This window comes from Doryrhamphus excisus, chromosome 2, assembly GCF_030265055.1.
Source record: "Doryrhamphus excisus isolate RoL2022-K1 chromosome 2, RoL_Dexc_1.0, whole genome shotgun sequence".
NCBI classification, from domain to species: domain Eukaryota; kingdom Metazoa; phylum Chordata; class Actinopteri; order Syngnathiformes; family Syngnathidae; genus Doryrhamphus; species Doryrhamphus excisus.
The window spans coordinates 17,764,542-17,784,338 of record NC_080467.1 but is presented as its reverse complement, the minus strand read 5'-3'; the positions used below and the strand labels follow the sequence as shown (position 1 = coordinate 17,784,338).

General features: G+C 44.5%; 1 protein-coding gene across 1 annotated transcript; it reads left to right on the top strand.

Moving 5' to 3' along the window:
* The first annotated feature begins 1,568 nt into the window (after positions 1 to 1,568).
* Positions 1,569 to 19,162, top strand: smyd1a (SET and MYND domain containing 1a). Its single transcript, XM_058062041.1, has 10 exons — positions 1,569 to 1,814; positions 3,591 to 3,767; positions 7,675 to 7,888; positions 7,975 to 8,105; positions 8,912 to 8,950; positions 9,612 to 9,798; positions 10,405 to 10,497; positions 10,564 to 10,727; positions 12,626 to 12,794; positions 18,882 to 19,162. Exons 1-10 carry the CDS (start codon positions 1,678 to 1,680, stop codon positions 18,951 to 18,953), a joined length of 1,383 nt encoding a protein of 460 aa, XP_057918024.1. The 5' UTR covers positions 1,569 to 1,677; the 3' UTR covers positions 18,954 to 19,162.
* Positions 19,163 to 19,797: the final 635 nt, after the last annotated feature.

Below are 19,797 nucleotides of genomic sequence, written 5' to 3'. Positions count from 1 at the left end.
TATTATGTAAAATATGCAAATATAACAATATTATTATATATAATTAATATAATAATTAGCATTAATAGAGTACATATAATAATCATAATAGTTATAATAATATAATAATTATTATTTTAATTTTTATTATTATTATGTGCTTGTGTCTCTTTTTTCAGGAGCACTTTGTAAACAACAGACCATGTCAAACAACGAAATTGATACAACCATCAAAAGGTTGGCTCAGGCCATGATGCCAGGTTGTATGTTGAGTTTAAATTAAATACTTTTGAAAGATTGGGCGGGCCGTATTCAAACACTTGGCGGGCCGGATGTGGCCCCCGGGCCGTAGTTTGCCCACCCCTGTTCTAGACACACGAGGGAAGAGAGGGGCTGAGCTGTCAACTGATCACCACTTGGTGGATTAGATGGTGCAGTAGGATGCCGGACAGACCTGGGCGACCCAAAAGTGTAGTGAGGGTGTGCTGGGAACGTCTGGCAGTTTCCTCTTTGTTAAGTCTTCAACTTTCACCTCTCACCTTTTGCCTGCATCCGGGGAAAGAATCCGAATGGGCCATAATTCATGCCTCTATTACTGTGGCAGCCGATCGGGGCTGCAGCTGCCAAGTGGTCTGTGCCAATTGTGGCCTAACCCTCATGGACAGAATTTGAGCGATAACTTGCAAGGTTTTTGTAGCTGAGTGTGGATCTTGGATAAGGCTCAGCACCTCCAAATCAGAGCCCGTGGTTCTCAGTCAGAAAGGTTGGATTGCTCCCTCCGGGTTGGGAGTTCAAGTATCTCGGGGTCTTGTTCATCTGGTTGCTGTACTTAACCATCATGGTGGAGAGAGAACTGAGCCGGAAGGCAAAGCTCTTATATTACAGGTCTATCTATGTTCCCACCCTCACCCTCATGAGCTTTGCGTCCTGTCCGAAAGAACTAGATCACAGATACAAGAGGTGGAAATGAGTTTCCGCTGTAGTGTCCGTATGCCTCCTGGATGCTTCCCTGGTGAAGTGTTTCGGGCATGCCCAGCCGGGATTAGGCCCCAGGGCAGACCTAGGAAACACTAAAGAGATTATGCCTCACAGCTGGCCTCGGAACACCTTGGTGTCCTCCTGATGAAACTGGAATGTGTGGCCAGAGACCGAGAAGTCTGGGCTTCCCTCCTGAGACTGCTGCACCTGTGACAGCGTTACTCTTCCATTCGCCTAAGACACGTGTTTGTGTGACGTGGGAGGCAACCGGAGCACGAAAAACACACAAGCACCAGAAGACCGTGGATAGAAAGATACTATATGTTTGAACCGGGAGACAGACATACTAACCAAGAAGCATCTGTGTTTTCACTCCATCCAGTTTGTTTTATTTTGCTTGTCAAGTGCTTGTGATCGAAGGCAACAGATGGCGCAGACAAAAATACCACAAGGGAGGCGACCCAACAAGGGAACGACTCCCACCTTGGATCCACACACCCTCTCAATTCCCTCCACTGGTCTTGCTTCTCCCACGGGGGAGGTGCTTGAAGCCTTAGAGGAGGTGAATGTATTTTTGGCTGTAGCATGGGCCAGGCCAAGGAGGCCAGAGACCCTGAATGTGTGCAAGAATTTCATCAGAAGCCACCACTGTAATTAGCTCGGTCTAGCCTCTGTTGCTGTTTTCTCCTTTTTGTTTTTGCTTTTTGTTTTGTTTGTGCAATGACGGTAGGCAACATGGACAGTGCTGAGCTGTTTGATGCAGGACAGAAAGGCCGCGGCCTGAAGGCGGGCAAAGAGCTCAATGCTGGGGAGGTAGTGTTTGCAGAGGCCAGCTTTGCTGCTGTGGTCTTTGACAGGTAGGAGGATCATGACAGCGTCCTTATACAGACACACACATCAAGTGATGGTTTACTAACTTAGTTACAGGTCGTTCCTCCATCCCATTGGCGATGTGACCTCATTTCCAAATTCTCAACTGTCCTGACATCAGCAAATAGATACACAGTAGCTGGCAAGGTGTCATGTGACCCTAAGGTTGACTTTATTCTGGATTTTAAAGTGCAATAACTGTGTCAGATCTAATGTTCGAAGAATGAAGGAAGAACATTGCCTGATGACCGAGAGTTTAATTTTAAGTACAGTCGTCCCGCGTTTGTCACAGTTAATTGGTTCCAGAATCGATAAGCCACGATAAGTGAATTATTGAAGTAGGATATATTAATAAATTGAATAAGTTTGATATTTATTTATTTTGTGCTATTGGTCAGGGGTGCCTTTTAAGAGGGGAATTGCAAGGTCATCTGACTGCTAGGTGATCTGAAAGAAGGAACCATAAACTCACCTTAATTTAGACAAAAACACAGTTGACTGTCTTTTTCAAGAGAACATACTGTATATTATATATTTCAAAAGAACATAAAGTATATCATATCACTGACTGGTGGAGCTCTAGCAGGACTTTCACAGTGGGTGAATCTGGTGTCTTCCACCGCTGTTCAGTGCAGTCTTTTTCAAGACTTTGCTGCGTTAAAATTGTTTAATTGTGTGAGGAAATAAAAGTTGCAATAAATGGTAGTATTTTCCCTTTGCATAGGGACATTTGTTAAAGACCAAGCCGTGAATGAAGAAATATAAAAAATTGAGAAAAGCATCTTAGCAACATGGCAAAGCCAGAGTTCACCTGCATTCCTGCAAGGATAAGACTCTCAGCCTTCACATGAATAGAAAAATACAAGAACAGCTTTCACATTTAAAAGTCTTTAATGCTGAGCATGGCTAAACAATGCTAATACAGGAATCCCTCATTTATTGTGGTTAACTGGTTCCAGACCTGACCGTGATAAGCACATTTCTGCAAAGTCGTATTCCGTCTATTAAAAATTGAATATTTTATGAATATTATTAGTTATAGTATAGAACCACTCGATGACTTTCTAATTATGGTTTTTGACATTATTAAAACCCCACAGTCATAAAAGAACACCCCATAGTCACCATTACACTTCAATTACCCAATATAGTAATAACGGAGTATAAGCTATTTCAGACATAAATAAGACAAATTTTGTTTTGTTTTGTTTCCCCAATACTGTTCGTCTAGAAAAGGACTTCAGTTAAAGGAAACCTATTGTGCTTTTTCCACTTTTCGAACCTATAAATGTTGTTACAATGTTGTATTCTCGTGTTAAACGATGCCAAAGCCTCACATAATGAGGTTTGCATATTTGGAACTCAGCCCTGAAAGCAGTTTTGGATGGTAGTATTTCCTACCACTGAGTTCCTCAGGAGCGCTTGGTAGTGTTATCAATCACAGCCGGGGTTGGAGTAAATTAAACAGACCGTTTAGGTCGGAAGCAGGAAGTCCATGGAAACACTTCAGAAGGAGGTGCAGATTCTGGAAGATCTATAAAGCTTTCTGTGCAGGTTATCGGGTGTAGCTGCTCTATTGGAATCCACAACTCAATACAAAGTGACAGCAATGAGCATAATAGGTCCCCTTTTAGAATTGCTGGTTTGTTATGCTTGTCTATGCAGTGTTTCGTGGGTAATGCGGTGGGCCCAATTTTGTAGGATTTTTTTTATGATGTTTGAATACGTACAGAACTAGCTCAATACTCTCTGCGTTCTCACAGCATGTTCATGCAGGTGTGCCACAGCTGCTTCCGCCAGCAGGCCAAGTTACATCGTTGTGCCCAATGTCAGTTTGCCTACTACTGCAACCGAACCTGCCAGACTGCATGCTGGGATGAACACAAGAAGGAGTGTGCGGCCATCAAGAAGGTCGGCAAGGCACCAAATCAGAATGTTCGGTAAGACATCTTCACCGCCATTAGCTGAAAGCTGGACTGATTGTGAGTGAAGAATAGATAAACTACATTTTTGGGGATCATTTACTTTTTTTGTCCTGTCCAGGCATTTAGGCAAATACTGCTATCGATCTAAATACCCTTACATGCTAACCCGATTTGCTCTGCCAGGGAAAAGTATAAGCTACACCTCCCCTGTTCCCTGTGTTTGTCTGATGTGTTTGCAAAATCAAATTGTCATAGCATACTAGCTGGTAGCAACATTCTCCTGAGATAAGCTTAGTCTCTGGAACCCCAGACATCATTATCATCATCATTGTCAAACATATTTTTCTCACACTGTAAACTCCTTTTTTCGACAGCCAGTTTTCGCTGTTAAATGCACATTTATGTAGTAATTTTGGTGGTTTACAGTAGTACCTTGTTTTTGGTTATTCATTGGTTCCAAAACGTCCAGTAACAGTGAAACATACAAAAAAACAAAGCAAATGTTTCCATAGTAAGTACAGTTGTGCCTTGATCTGTAGGTCCATATAGTGATATATACAGCACATCATGAGTGGTTCAAGACTCTTCATCCTTGTATTTAGCAAACATCAACTGCTTGTATTGTTTCTTGAATTGGCTCATCGTTGTGCATTGTTTGAGGTCCTTACTCAATCCATTCCATAGTTTGATTCCACATACTGAAATGCTATGGCTAGCATAACGTAGTCCTAGCATAGAAGTGTTTCAAATGTACTTCTTCCCTAAGATCATATTTCTCCTCTCTTGTAGAGAAGTATTGGATGACATTTTTAGGTAATTGGTTATTTTTAGCCTTATGGATTATTTTAGCTGTTTGAAGATGAACTATATCAGCAAGTTTAAGTAGTGGTGATTTTACAAATAAGGAGTTAGTATGTTCTCTACAATAATTATAGTTTTACATGCATAAAATGATGCAAAAATAACTACAATGACACATGATGGACAAGTGAACACTTACACACTTTTGGTTAGTTTTGTTGAAATCCCCTTCCATAAAACTACCAATTCACAAAATAACACAAAATAAACTATTCTGCTGCAACTACAAAAAAACCCCATTACCAATCAATTAATATAGAAAATGAAAAAAATAACAACCGCTGGCGGCAGTCATGTCACAGAAGTGCACCCAAGTCTTTTAAGGTGTCTGGTAACGTCCATCCATCCACCCGTTCATCTTCGACTGCTTATCTAAGGTCGGGAGGCAGGGAGACCCAGACTTCCATTCCACGGCAACTTCGTCCGGCTCCTCCTTGTGGATTCCAAGGTGTTCCCAGGCCAGTTGGGAGACATAGTCTCTCCAACGTATCCTGGCGTGTCCTGCACACCTCCCTAGATGCCCAAGCCACCTCATCTGGCACCTCGCAATGTGGAGAAATAGCGGTTCCACTCCAAGTCTCCCCCGGATGACAGTGCTTCTCACTTCATCTCTCAAGGAGAGCCCAGCCACCCTGCGGAGAAAACTAATTTTGGCCGTTTGTACCCACGATCTTGTCCTTTCGGTCACTACAAAAAGCTTGTGACCATATGTGGAATGTAGATCGACTGGTAAATTGAGAGCTTTGCCTTTTGGCTCTGCTCTCTCTTCACCACAAAGGACTGATGTAGGGCATCACTGCAAACGACGATTTGCCTGTCGAACTCGTGTTCCATCTTTCCCTCCCTCGAGACCCCGAGGTACTTATAATCCTCCACGTGGGGCAAGATCTCATCCCCGACCCAGAGATGGCATTCCACCCTTTTCCGGGCGAGAACCATGGCCTCAGGCTCGGAGGTGCTGATTCTCATCCTGGCCGCTTCACACTCAGCTGCGAACCGATCCAGGGAGAGTTGAAGGTCACAGCTCGATGAAGCCAGCAGGACCACATCATCTGCAAAAAGCAGAGACCCAATCATTTAGCCACCAAACGCCCTGGCTCTGCCTAGAGATTCTGTCCATAAAAGTAATAAACAGAATCGGTGACAAAGGGCAGCCTTGGTGCAGTCCAACCCTCACTGAAATCGGGTCCGACTTATTTCTGGCGATGTGAACCAAACTCTGACGGCAGTCATACAGGGAATGAACAGCCTGAATTAGCTTGTCCGATACCCCATATTCCTGGAGTACTTCCCACAGAATTCCCAGAGAACACGGTTGAATGTCTTCTCCAAGTCCACAAAACACATGTAGACTTCTTGGGAAAACTCCCATTTATCCTCAAGGATCCTACTGAGAGTATAGAGCTGGTCCACACCACCACACCTCCTTAATCCGAGATTCAACTATCCGGCAGATCCTCCTCTCCAGAAACCCTGAATAGACCTTACCACGATGGTTGGAACATATCCTCCGGTCCCCCTTCTTAAAACGGGGGACCACCACCCCAGTCTGACAATCCAGCGGTACTGTCCCTAATGTCCATGTGGTGCTGTAGAGCGGTGTCAACCAAGACACGGCCACAGCATCCTTGCACACCATCTCAGGCTCCATCCCTACCAGAGAGCTGACATTCTATGTCCCAAGCGCTAGCTTCTGTAGCTGAGGATTGGACCGCCAAGGCCCCCACAAGGTGCTTGTGTTTGGTACATTGAGCCCGTGGCCTACATGTGCAAGTATCGCAAGATTACATCTTGCGTGTGTCAACCAAAATGGCGGCGTAAACAAACTTGCTGGTATTTTGGACACTAAAGAAACGGACAAACGCAACATAAGGCAAATTTTTTGCAAAAATTTGGGATGTTAACCAAAAAACCCGCTAACCAGGACGGACGTTAACCAAAGTACCACTGTATAGTAAAACCAAAGAATCTGTTGCAGACACCCAAAAATCTGAAAAGAAAAATACATTTTATAAATTTGAATAAGATTTTTTAATAAGAGGACTGAAATGGATTCAGCATCAGTTGATGTTGCAAAGGGAATCATTTATGTTACATTCTCATCTGAGTTTGCCAAATGAATGTGCCTTAAAGGACACCGTAACATTGTGTCAGCTATGTGTTGACATGTTGGGTGACATGATCCAGCATGTGTGGTCGGGAACTGAGGCAATTTTTTTGTCGAAAACCGAATCAGATGAAAACCGGGGCATTTGAAAACCAAGGTTGGGCTGTATTTTGAACACGGCAATGAAAGTTCCATTGAAAGTTCCACGGCAGACTACATGGTGATAGATTGTCATCTGTCAATCGTCATCTGGGAGAAACTCGGAGAAGAGCCGCTGCTGTTCCGCATTGAGAGGAACCAGATGATGGTGTCCTGGCATCTGGTCAGGATGCCTCGTCGGTGCCTCCCTGTGGAGGTGTTCAGGGTATGTCTGACCAGTCAGACACATTTCAGAGAATGTGTCTCTCAGTTGGCCTAGGAATGTCTCTGGATCAGTCGGGAGGAGCTGGATGAGGTCACTGGGGAGAGAAAAGCTTGGGATCCTTGGGATGCCCCTGGAATCCAAAGATAGATGATGGATAGATGGAACATGGTGAAACAAAAAAAAATAAACAGTAAAAAAAACACCCAGTGAACTTTGTCAGAAACACTTTGCTTCTCCGTCCCTCTTCATCACACAGGCAGACGCTGCTGGTATCAAAGCCTGGTCCTCCCGGAGCTGCTGTGACGCATGCAATCCCAGCACTGCCTCAAGTTTCAGAAACGTTTGAAATGATTCTGATTAGACAAATGGTTGAAGACGTAGAGAGTATGTGGGTAATATGAAAATGCTAAACAAGCTGTAGTTTATCCCTTCCTGGACTACAATAACAACTTGTGTTTATTGTTTAGCTTGATCAGGGCTTTTGTGTGTCATGAGCTTATGTTCTTATTCCAGGATATCCTTTGGGCCTCTGACTGTGTTGATCATGGACTGAAACAACCACTTATGTACTCTTCTTATTTCCCCTGCAGTCTGGCTGCACGAGTGCTGTGGCGCCTTCACAAGGACACAGGCATTGTGGCAGACAATCAGATGATCTCAGTGGACCAGCTGGAGGACCACGTGTCCAGCCTACCAGGGGACAGCCTCAGAAAGCTTGAGAGTGATGTCCAGAGCTTGCTGGGATATTGGTCTTATGGAAAGAAACAGCACTCAGTCGACTACATCTCACACATCTTTGGCATTGTAACAATGAACACAGAAAGCTGTTTTTGTTCCTCCTGGACCACCGCATTATTTTCCAAATGCTCCTCTTTTTTGTGTACCTGTAGATTAAATGCAATGGATTCACACTGAGTGACCAGAGTGGGCTGCAAGTTGTCGGTGTGGGCCTTTTTCCCAACCTGTGTCTGGTCAACCATGACTGCTGGCCCAACTGCTCTGTTGTCCTCAACCACGGCAAGTATGTATCATCTAACAAACGTTTTATACCAAGGGCCACATACTGAAAACTGAATGGTGCAAAGGCCACGTAGATATTTTGAAAAGAAAAACATGCAGATATGTTTAAAAAAATCCCCTGGTTAAAAGTAACATGCAAACTCCACACAGAGATGTCTGAGGGTGGAATCGAACTCGGGTCACCTAGATGTGTGGCCTACGCGCTCACCACTTACCGCCGTGCAGGCCTGTCATAGTATTACCACTTCAAAAATAACAACTTTTTTTATTTGATATTTAAACTTCTTGCAACTAAAATGACATTATTTTTATCATAGTATTACAATTTGGGCTGCACGGCGGTCGAGTGGTTAGCGCGCAGACCTCACAGCTCGGAGACCAGGTTTCAATCCCACCCTCGGCCATCGCTGTGTGAAGTTTGCATGTTCTCCCCGTGCATGCGTGGGTTTTCTCCAGGGACTCCGGTTTCCTACCACATTCCAAAAACATGCTAGGTTAATTGGCGACTCCAAAGGGGCGTGAGAGGCAGATCTGCCAACATGTATGACTTTGTCATACGTGCAATTTGACACTTCAATACGCTTGTATGCTCACTGCTCTCCATTTTGTTGCATTATGCTGGTTTCAGTATTGACTTCAGTCTGTACAGATAAATATATAGATATCAGTTTCTCACTATTATTTAAATTTGGGGGGCACAAAACCTTTTTGTCCCCCATTTTGGGCATGACAGAAAATAATTGAGAACCACTGCCCTATGGTAACCATGGTGTTTCTCACACTACACTTGTCCCTTTCTTTTTACAGCCAAACTGCTCTGAGCTCTGCTCTTCACTCTCAGAGCAGGTACGTACAGCCCGTGCTCACCTTAACTATTTTGGATCAAGAACAGGAGACATTTGCCTGCAAAACTGCTAATAAGGCTCTCAATAAGTGTCACTGTTTCAATTATTATCAGTCCAAATATACGTTTTGTTTTTTTTAATATTCCAAGTACATTTGTGTCAAATAAGGACGTGGAACCTTGGTTAACATCATTTATCCGTTCCAGAAGGTCAGACACTAACTAAAATGTACTCTAACACGATCAATTCATCCCATAGGAAATCATATAAATCTGATGAATGTGTTCCAAACCAAAAAAAAACATTGTTTGACATGCAGAAAACAATTGGAAATGCATATAAATGAATATATAGGCTAAATGGTCATTTAAGGCCAGATGAAGTATCATTTATGTAATGTATGAGTATGTATGTATGAGAGTATGTAATAGTTTTATTTTGTATGTATTAACATTTATTTTGATACCCTCGTAATCTGTGTGGTGTGGTTACATTGTGTGTTCCACGTGTTACTTGTGCTATTTTTGGTTTCGGTAAGGGACGTGTTTGCTTTGATGATGTCCTGTTAGTTTGAAATAAACATTTCCATGGGTGTCTCAGTTACTCCGGCCTTGTGACGTGTCTCCCAATTTGAAACTGATCAATAGTTTGTTCTTTGCCAGGATTGAGCTGCGAGCTTTAGAAATAATCCCTGAGGGTCAGGAGCTGACCGTGAGCTACGTGGACTTTCTCAACCTGTCAGCTGAGCGTAAGAAGAAGCTGGAAGAGTGTTTCCACTTTGAGTGCAAATGCCAGCACTGCAGCCAACACCTCAAGGATGACTTGATGACGGCTGCTGCAGACAGCAAGGTGAGGCAATTGTGTGAATTTCAATCTAATCTGTGTGTTTGCTCGGCTCCTCATAAACGTGTGTGTATATGAGCTTCTGATCTGATTGACTGATACGGATGTGAGAGTTAAAACACGCCAGTTTTTACTGAATCGGATACACAGGTATTCGTCTCCATAACTTATTGACTTGGAAAGTCATTGTCTAACTGTATTTGTGTAACTGTACGTATTAACCCTGACAGATCTGCGCCTTGCCTCAAATCAAAATCCTTTCACCTATTAGCACACATACTGGACTGGAGTGAGGGACACAAGATTATACAGGAAAAATAATTATACATAAATAAATAATAATTATTCTAAGAATTAAAAAACAAATAGGTTGATCAGAAATCCACTGTAGGAAGCCACAAGAGGACGTTACACTTCTGGTGGAAATAATTCAGTGTAACCACAAGCAATCGACAAACCAAATAAAATCAGTTTTGCTGAGCTTTTCAGCTTTACATAGACGTATAGCATGTGTACAATTATGATGACTATCTATTATTATTAATAAAGCAATAAGGCCCCCAGTATGGGGCACAATCGTCCGACAGGTTCATACATGTATGTCCCTCACAGCCATCCACTGAGAAGCTGGAAGAGGTCACTGCCTTCACTGAAGACTGTCTGGAGAAGATCGAGAAGTTCCGAATGGAAGGAAATTTCCACGAGGTACATTTGCTTCCTGGTGTCACACCATTTTCAATGTGGCTCTTAACTGGCTCAGCCTGCTTTTAGGTGGTGAAGCTGTGTCGTGAGTGTTTGCAAAAGCAGGAGAACGTTCTGGCTGACACTCACCTGTCCAGACTGCGTGTGCTGAGTGTGGCCAGCGAGGTGCTGTCATACCAGCGCTCGTTCTCTGAGGCTACAGCGTACGCTGGGAGGCTGGTGAATGGATACGTGTAAGTTTGCCACCTTATCCATTCTCTTATTTAGTGACAAATGTCAACACAAAGCTTATCCCCTGACACCCCTTCTTGAGTGCTTAAGGGATGTCAAGGCCTGGTTGGCTCACAACTTTTTAATGCTTAACGAGGAGAAGACCAAAGCTATCCTCCTCAACTATAAAGGCCCCCCTATAGACTTCGGTCCCCTCCAAAATAACATTCATCCCTCAGCCACCAGCCTTGGCGTCGTAATAGACAGTGATTTTAAACTCAACAAACAAATTAATGCAGTTATAAAATCCTGTGGGCGGCACGGCGGTCTGGTGGTTAGTGCACAGACCTCCCAGCTAGGAGACCAGGGTTCGGTCCCCGCCCTCGGCCATCTCTGTGTGGAGTTTGCATGTTCTCCCTGTGCATGCGTGGGTTTTCTCCGGGTACTCCGGTTTCCTCCCACATTCCAAAAACATGCTAGGTTAATTGGCCACTCCAAATTGTCCATAGGTATGAATGCGAGTGTGAATGGTTGTTTGTCTATATGTGCCCTGTGATTGGCTGGCGACCAGTCCAGGGTGTACCCCGCCTCTCGCCCGAAGACAGCTGGGATAGGCTCCAGCACCCCCCGTGACCCTCGTGAGGAAAAAGCGGTAGAAAATGAATGAATGAATGAATGAATAAAATCCTGTTTTTATCATCTTCGGCTTTTATCTAAAATTAAATCTTTTTTATCTTTGCAACACTTAGAGCAAGTCATGCACGCTTTTATTTCATCACGTCTGGACTACTGTAATGCACTTTACTCTGGAATTAGCCAAAAGTCTCTCCCCCGCTTACAGTTAGTCCAGAACTCTGCGGCACGGCCTTTAACAGGAACCAAAAAGGGGGAGCACATCACCCCAATTCTGGCCTCCCTACATTGGTTGCCTGTTCGTTTTAGGATTGATTTTAAGATTTTATTGTTTGTTTTTAAGGCGTTGAATGGGCTGGCCCCCAAATACATCTCGGACCTCATCCAAGTTTACTCTCCAGCTCGGTCACTGAGGTCCGAGGGCCAGCTCCAACTTGTGGTGCCCAAGGCGAGACTTAAGACCAGGGGGGACCGAGCCTTTTCTGTGGTCGGCCCCAAACTATGGAACTCTCTGCCCTCCCAAGTAAAAAAGGCCCCCAATATCGAAAGCTTTAAGTCTCGTCTTAAAACCCACTTTTATTCTCTGGCTTTGAACTCAGAGTGAGTCGTATGGTCCTGTGTCTTTTAGTTCTTCGTTTTTATTGTAATTGGTTCTATTTTTTATACTTTTTATTGCTTTGTTTCTTGTTTTTAATATTTTAATATCTATTTTATTATTTTATTTCTTAAATGCTCTTTTAGTTTTGGATTATTACTTTTTATTTTTACTAGTCTGTGCAGCACTTTGGAAACTCTGTTTATAAAATGTGCTATATAAATAAAGTGGATTGGATTGGATTATCCAACCCAGGGGTGTCCAAGGTAGTGTGGCCCAAGGTGACTCAAGTGTATTTCACTCTTCTGACTGTGCCTCTTCGTTGTCCTGGTGCTACTCTGCTGTACTATAGCATTGAATGAAAAAGTGAATTGTGATGTTGCGAGGGAACCCTGTAGGTGGAAAATGTAAAAAACAAAAAATTTGAAAAAAACAGCTCTCTGCAAAGGTCCAAAATAACGAGTGCTAAATTGTCAATAATGGTATGTACTATTAATGGGGGTGTTGCAGGTGATCAACAATGATTGCTTGTGCAATTTAGAACAGGTGCAAAAGTGTTGCGGAGCACCCTATTGAAATGAGGAGTTTTGAGGGGTCTTACCATGAAAGTCATATTTTGCATCAGGTTCTTTCATGAACATGCGGTACTACAGCTCAAGAAAATCATTTCAACTTAACCTGTATCGTCCACAGGAAGTTATACCACCACAATAATCCCCTGTTGGGTTTGGCCATCATGCGTGCAGGCGTCATACACTGGCAGGCGGGGCAGACTGAGCAGGGCCACAGCATGATCTGCCAGGCCTTTGGCATTCTCATGGTCACCCACGGGCCCAACCACGCTATCACCAAAGACCTGGAGGTAAGGCCATGTGCTCGTGACAGTAAGTTTATGCAACATTGATTGTTGGGTTCTTATACAAGATGCCCTCAGTGCAAGTGCAAGTACATGTTCCATATTTATGACCGCAATGTATGTCTCTCTAAAGTATAAAAAATATGTCATGAAAAGGAGAAAAAACAAGTACTGTAAGTGGAACTGCGCTATAAGTTGCATTAATGCAACAGGTGTGTACAAAGTGTGGTCCGGGGGCCATTGGTGCAATGTGACTGTATTGGCCTGTGGCATATTCTAAAAATACTTTAAAAAAATATTTTAAAAATCCAACAACAGCATCATAAAATAGAAATTAGGGCTGTCAAATGATTACAATCTTGAAGTTTTTTAATTAATCATGATTAATCAGCATGTCTCACAATGTCTGAAATATGCCCAAATTTAAAGGGCAGGATTATGTATGTATTAACAGGGCCAAAATGTAAATCAAATGAAGTGATGGCACACATGTCTGAAAATCTATTTACCTAACACTGCTTTATTTAATTCTTACCTGGAGTCAGCTGGGATAGGCTCCAGCATACCCCCACGACCCTCGTGAGGATACGCAGCACAGAAGATGGATGGATTGTTGCCTTAATTGCCGATTATTTGAATCAAACTTGAAATGTTTTATGATGAGCAATGAGGAGTTGCGTTCAAAAACACCACATTATTTAGCTAAATAGCTTTTGGCCCAGTTAAGAACTAATCCTCTTATTCCGTACCTTTGTAATTTAGTTATTAGGATGTCATGATTGATTGTATCAAAGGCTTTTGTCAGACCCATGAATACTGCGGCTGTACACTTCCTATGATCTATAGCAGGGGTGCTCATTAAGTCGATCGCGATCTACCGGTCGATCGCGGAGGTGGTACTGGTCGATCGCGGCGTGACATTAAAAAAATATCATCCCAGCATCAATGCCGTCACTTGATTGATATACAGGACAACCAGTCAGATGACAACTGAATTTTGACCTTTAGGTCACCGCTCATGCGTAAACAACGATGCAAAGTGCTAAGCTAGTCGGCGAATTGCGAGATTTTAAGCCCTCGCTAAAGTTTATGGTCACTAAAACGAGTGAAGGAGCTGGACCAAGTAAAAAGGCAAAAAACATATCACTTCCATACGGATATGGAATATTATACGGATATTATGATACGGATATTATCCATGACTGATAAACATTTGGAAGTGTGCTTGAGGCTGGCTATCAGCAGCTACTGTCCGGACTATGCATCCCTGGCTGGTTCAATTCAGTGCAAGTCATCAAAGTAAACTCAGGTAATTACAAAAAATGTTAATAGTTAATTATGTGTGTTTTGCAATATTGGCTCATTTGGTTATGTAAGGTACATCAACATACATTGTACGTACAAATAATCCTCAATACATTTGAAAATAAATAGATGTTTTGCATTTTTGTAGTGGGTAGATCATTTTGACTCGGTCATTTTAAAAGTAGCTCACATGCTGAAAAAGTGTGAGCACCCCTGTCTTAGGGTGAGTCCAGCTACCCTACGGAGGAAACTCATTTCAGCCGCCTGTATCCGCAATCTCATTCTTCCGGTCTTGACCCAAAGCTCATGACCATAGGTGAGGGTGGGAACATAGATCGACCGGTAAATTGAGAGCTTTGCCTTCCGGCTCAGCTCTCTTTTCACCACGACGGTCCGGTACAGCGACCGCATTACTGCCGAGGCTGCACCAATCCGTCTGTCGACCTCACGCTCCCACTTTCCCTCACTCATGAACAAGACCCCGAGATACTTAAACTCCTCCACCTGGGGCAGGACCTCATTCCCACTCCACCCTTTTCCGACTGAGAACCATGGCCTCTGATTTGGAGGTACTGAGTCTCATCCCAGACGCTTCACACTCAGATGCAAACCGTCCCAGTAAACGCTGAAGGTCCGAAGAGGCCATAAGAACCACATCATCTGCAAATAGCAGAGATGAGATTCTAATGCCCTCGAACCGGACTCCCTCAACACCTTGGCTGTGCCTAGAAATTCTGTCCATGAAAATTGTGAACAGAATCGGTGACAAAGGGCAGCCTTGGCGGAGGCCAACGTTTACCGGAAACAGGCTCAACTTACTACTGGCAATGCGAACCAGACTCCTGCCCCATTTGTACAAGGACCTGATAGCACGTAGTAACGCGCCACCAATCCCGTACTCCCGGAGCACCCCCCAAAGGATGCCACGAGGGACACAGTCAAATGCCTTTTCTAGATCCACAAAGCACATGTAGACTGGTTGGGCAAACTCCCATGCACCCTCAAGAACCATCGTGAGGGTGTAGAGCTGGTCCAGTGTTCCACGACCAGGACGAAAACCGCATTGGACCTCTTGTAACAAAGGCTCGACCAACGGTCGTACCCTTCTCTCCAGCACCCTGGAATAGACTTTTCCAGGGAGGAGTGTGATCCCCCCGTAGTTGGAACACACCCTCTCGTCACCCTTCTTGAAAAGGGGGACCACCACCCCGATCTGCCAATCCAAAGGTACTGTTCCCGACTTCCACGCAATGTTGAAGAGACGTGCCAGCCAAGACAGTCCCTCAACATCCAGAGCCTTGAGAAATTCCGGGCGGAACTCATCCACCCTCGGAGCTTTGCCACTGAGGAGCGTTTTAACCACCCCAGATACCTCAGCCACGGCGATGGCACTGTCCATGTATGTGTCCTCAGACTCTGCTTCCTCTATGGAAGGTATGTCAGTGGGATTGAGAAGGGCCTCAAAGTATTCCTTACACCGTCCGACTACATCCCCAGTCGAGGTCAGCAGGCCCCCGTCTCCACTGTAAACAGTGTGGACCGGGCACTGCTTCCCGTTTCTGAGGTGCCGGACGGTTTGCCAAAACCTCTTTGAGGCCGACCAAAAGTCGTGCTCCATGGCCTCACTGAATTCCTCCCACACCCGAGTTTTTGCCTCAACAACCGCCGAAGCCGCGAACCGTTTGGCCTGACGGTACCTGTCAGCTGCTTCCGGAGTCCCACAAGCTATCAATGCTCGATAGGACTCCTTCTTCAGCTTGACGGCGGCCCTGACCTCTGGTGTCCTGCATCGGGCTCGGGGCCTGCCGCCACGACTGGCACCGACCGCCTTGCGGCCGCAGCGCCAGTCTGCTGCCTCAGCAATGGAGACACGGAATATGGCCCATTCGGACTCAATATCCCGGTCCTACCCCGGGATGCAGGTGAAGCTCTGCCGGAGGTGAGAGTTGAAGACTCGACGAACGAGAGACTCTGCTAGACGTTCCCAGCACACCCTCACTACTCGTTTGTCTGTCCAGCATCCTCCCCCGCAATCTAATCCAACTCATTACCAGGTGGTGATCAGTTGACAGCTCATCCCCTCTCTTTACCTGTGTGTCCAGAACATGCGGACGCAGGTCTGATGATACGACTACAAGGTCGATCATAGACCTGCGTCCTAGGGTGTCCTGGTGCCAAATGCACTTATGGACATCCCTATGTTCGAACATGGTGTTAGTTATGGACAAACTGTGGTTCCCACAGAAGTCCAGTAACATCACACCGCACGGGTTCAGATCAGGGAGGCCGTTCCTCCCAATCACGCCCCTCCAGGTCACACTGTCATTGCCCACATGGGCGTTGAAGTCTCCCAGTAGAACGATGGAGTCACCAGCTGATGGACTCCAAGAAGGCCAGGTACTCCGAACTGCCGTTTGGCGTGTACGCACAAGTCAGGACAGTCAGGACCCTTTCCCCAGCCCGAAGGCATAGGGAAATGACCCTCTCGTTCACCGGGGCTGACTCCAACACAGAGGCACCAAGCCGGGGGGCTATTAATAATCCCACACCCACTCACCACCTCTCCCCTGGAGCAACTCCAGAGTAGAACAAGGTCCAGCCGGAACCCAAACTGTGGGCCGAGGTGAGTCCGACTATGTCTAGTCGGAATATCTCAACCTCTCGCACAAGTTCAGGTTCTTTCCCCACCAGAGAAGTGACATTCCATGTCCCAAGAACCAGATTTGGCCGCCGAAGACCAGGTTGCCCAGGCAACTCCAGAGTAGAACAAGGTCCAGCCGGAACCCAAACCGTGGGCCGAGGTGGGTCCGACTATGTCTAGTCGGAATATCTCAACCTCTCGCACAAGTTCAGGTTCTTTCCCCACCAGAGAAGTGACATTCCATGTCCCAAGAACCAGATTTGGCCGCCGAAGACCAGGTTGCCCAGGCACCCGCCCTTGACCGCCATCCAACACACAATGCACCGGACCCTTATGCTTGCCCCCGTAGGCAGGTTTCCCTGCTTTCTCAGGTCACATGGTTTCTTCGCAATTTGAGTATTGCGTTTGGTCAGGTGGTCATTCATGTAGACATTTGTACCTTTCAGCTTCGTTCCTTGTTTTAGTACAGCGGTCTTGGATTTCCTGTTAGTGAACTTGACGATGATGACGGGTTCTGTTCCTGCCATACAGTGGGATACAAGTGTCGATGGATTTGATGTCAACATCTACCTCTTTAGATGTTAGGAAATCCACTACTTGTTGCTCCGCTGAGGCAACGTCCATTTCATCTGCTTCCAAGAATATACACTTATTGTTTTCAAACCTATTTATTTCTTACACACTTCTCAAATAGCCAATTTGCCTTTAACTATATGTTATTGTTATGTTATGTTGTGTTATGTTATGATGTTTGTCTACCACACTGTAATGTTTATAAAGGTAACAGTTAGCAACATAAACAAATGCACAGCAACATAACATCTCCGCTATAAGCAGTACACTAAACACACTGAAATAGCATGCTAACAATAGCATTGATTTAGTGGCAACGGCTAACTTAGCTCAGCATCCCAACACATTACAATATCACGGTGCAAAAACCGTCTAGCATTGCAAGAATGAGAGATATAACCAGGTTACTCACGTTTATAAGCGCACACTCTCAGTTGAACATCAAATGTTACGACAACTCTCAAACCTGCGCGGCTGCCCTGGTGCGTTCAAGTGCCCATCTAGTGTTGTAAATGGGAGCTGCATTTAATTATGTTCACTTAAAGCAGCAAAAGATAATGGACACTAGTGAACCAGTCTTTTGAACGAATGTTTACAAAAAGTATTTTAGAATATATTGTCCTTTCCAGTTTCAATGAAATTGTGATTGAAACAAGAATAATGACAAAAATTGAGATGCAGATCGCATGTTGTTGTGATTTTTGAGGTGTCAGTGAAAGCATCTCGCTATCTGTCTAGTGAGGAAGTGTTGCGATGACGAATGGACTCGAGACGTCTGAGACACGTAAATGATGTTTGAATTGTTGATGTGCTCAGCTCAGAATTAAGTTATAAAGAAGTCTGTGTGACTCTGTGGGGAGCCACACTGTGCCGCCGCCTGTTGTCATAGAGATGGGTGGCTTGCCCTATGCGCATGCGTTAATTACGCAAAAAAATGTAAATGAAAAATGTAATAGAAATTTTTAAGAAAACGGATATTTAGTCGTACTATTATAAGAAACAAACAAAACAATGAACAATGTTACAATTTTTGTCAAATTACATTGCAGAAAAATATATGTTACAAGTCTAAATAATTGGGAATAAAGTCATCATTTTGACCATTTACAAGAAGAAAGAAAGAAAGAAGAAAAGGCATACCTCAATGAATAATTCTCTTCATTTTTTCTTGAAAAGTAACAATTCACTGTAACTAATTGCAAATGTGTCCAACACTGGTTGTAACCATGAAATATCAGAACACAAGATGTTGTAACCTGGCCACTTGGACTTCATCTAGTGGGCCATTCATTCATTTATTTTCTACCGCTTATCCTCACGAGGGGTGATGGAGCCTATCCCAGCTGTCTTCGGGCGAGAGGCAGGGATAGGCCCTATACTGGTCGCCAGCCAATCACAGGGCACATATAGACAAACAACCATTCACACTCACATTCATACCTATGGACAATTTGGAGTCGCCAATTAACCTAGCATGTTTTTGGAATGTGGGAAGAAACCGGGAGGAAACTCACACTTGTCCATGCATCAGATAAAGTGCAATGTTAATGTGGACTCTTTCTGCCCATCTTTAGTCAATGCGTATGCAGACTGAGATGGAACTGAAGAAGAAGAAGGAGGAGGAAGAGGAAGTGGCCTTATCCTGAGCTATGCTAACTTCAACAAACAGCTGTAAGTGCCTTCGGTGAAGTGGAAAAATGCCCAATTGGCTCAATGCGTGCTGACAAAGACTCAGAAAGAAAATAAACTGAGCCACATTGATATTACATCTTGTGTACAGCAATGGCAATAAAACATGTGGAACACGATGTGTTCTGATCCCCTCCTCACCATCAGGAAGTCACTTGTGTTATGCCCATCCAACACCTTTCATCAAATACACAGGGTGTCCCTCAAAAATGGTGTCGTTCCTCGCTATACATCGTGTTTAAATACGGGTGGTCCCGCAAATAACATGGAATGACCACATTTCCACTCCCGATGTTGTGGCAAGATTGCCTGCACTTGTTAAACGTGGAGCCCTCATGTCCAGCTTTTGAGCTCCACGCCACCAGAGGTACCTCTGACAACGTTTGTCCAGCACTGTGTGCTCCTCCTTGGGCAAGGGAGGTGGAAGCAGCACCCTCATGCCGGGTTTCTCTTGAGCTCCACAGGTGCCTACGTTTCCTGAAAAAGCGTCAACATTGCCACCTAGTGGTCACATCACGAGGTACAGCACGTCTCTTGAACACGCTGATGCAACTCATAAACACACACACAGGCATTCTGGAATTGATATCAGTAAACTGTTAAACAATAAGGATTTCAATCGAAAATAAAACACAGTTGTTGTCCTCCTACCCTTTACTCGTGGCGACGGTGTTGCTTTTGGCAGTGATAAACTTTTTTAAGTCCTCATAACGTTCCACAGGCAAGAATAGCACCAGAAAACGCTACCTTGTATGCGAACACGTACTGAGCACAAAGAACCACCGAAAAAACACCGTTGAA

Coding starts and splice junctions, on each gene's coding strand:
- smyd1a (XM_058062041.1), top strand. CDS start 1,678: ATGACGGTAGGCAACATGGACAGTGCTGAGCTGTTTGATGCAGGACAG. Junction 7,889..7,974: donor TCTCACACATCTTTGGCATT/GTAACAATGAAC, acceptor GTGTACCTGTAG/ATTAAATGCAATGGATTCAC. Junction 9,799..10,404: donor CGGCTGCTGCAGACAGCAAG/GTGAGGCAATTG, acceptor TGTCCCTCACAG/CCATCCACTGAGAAGCTGGA.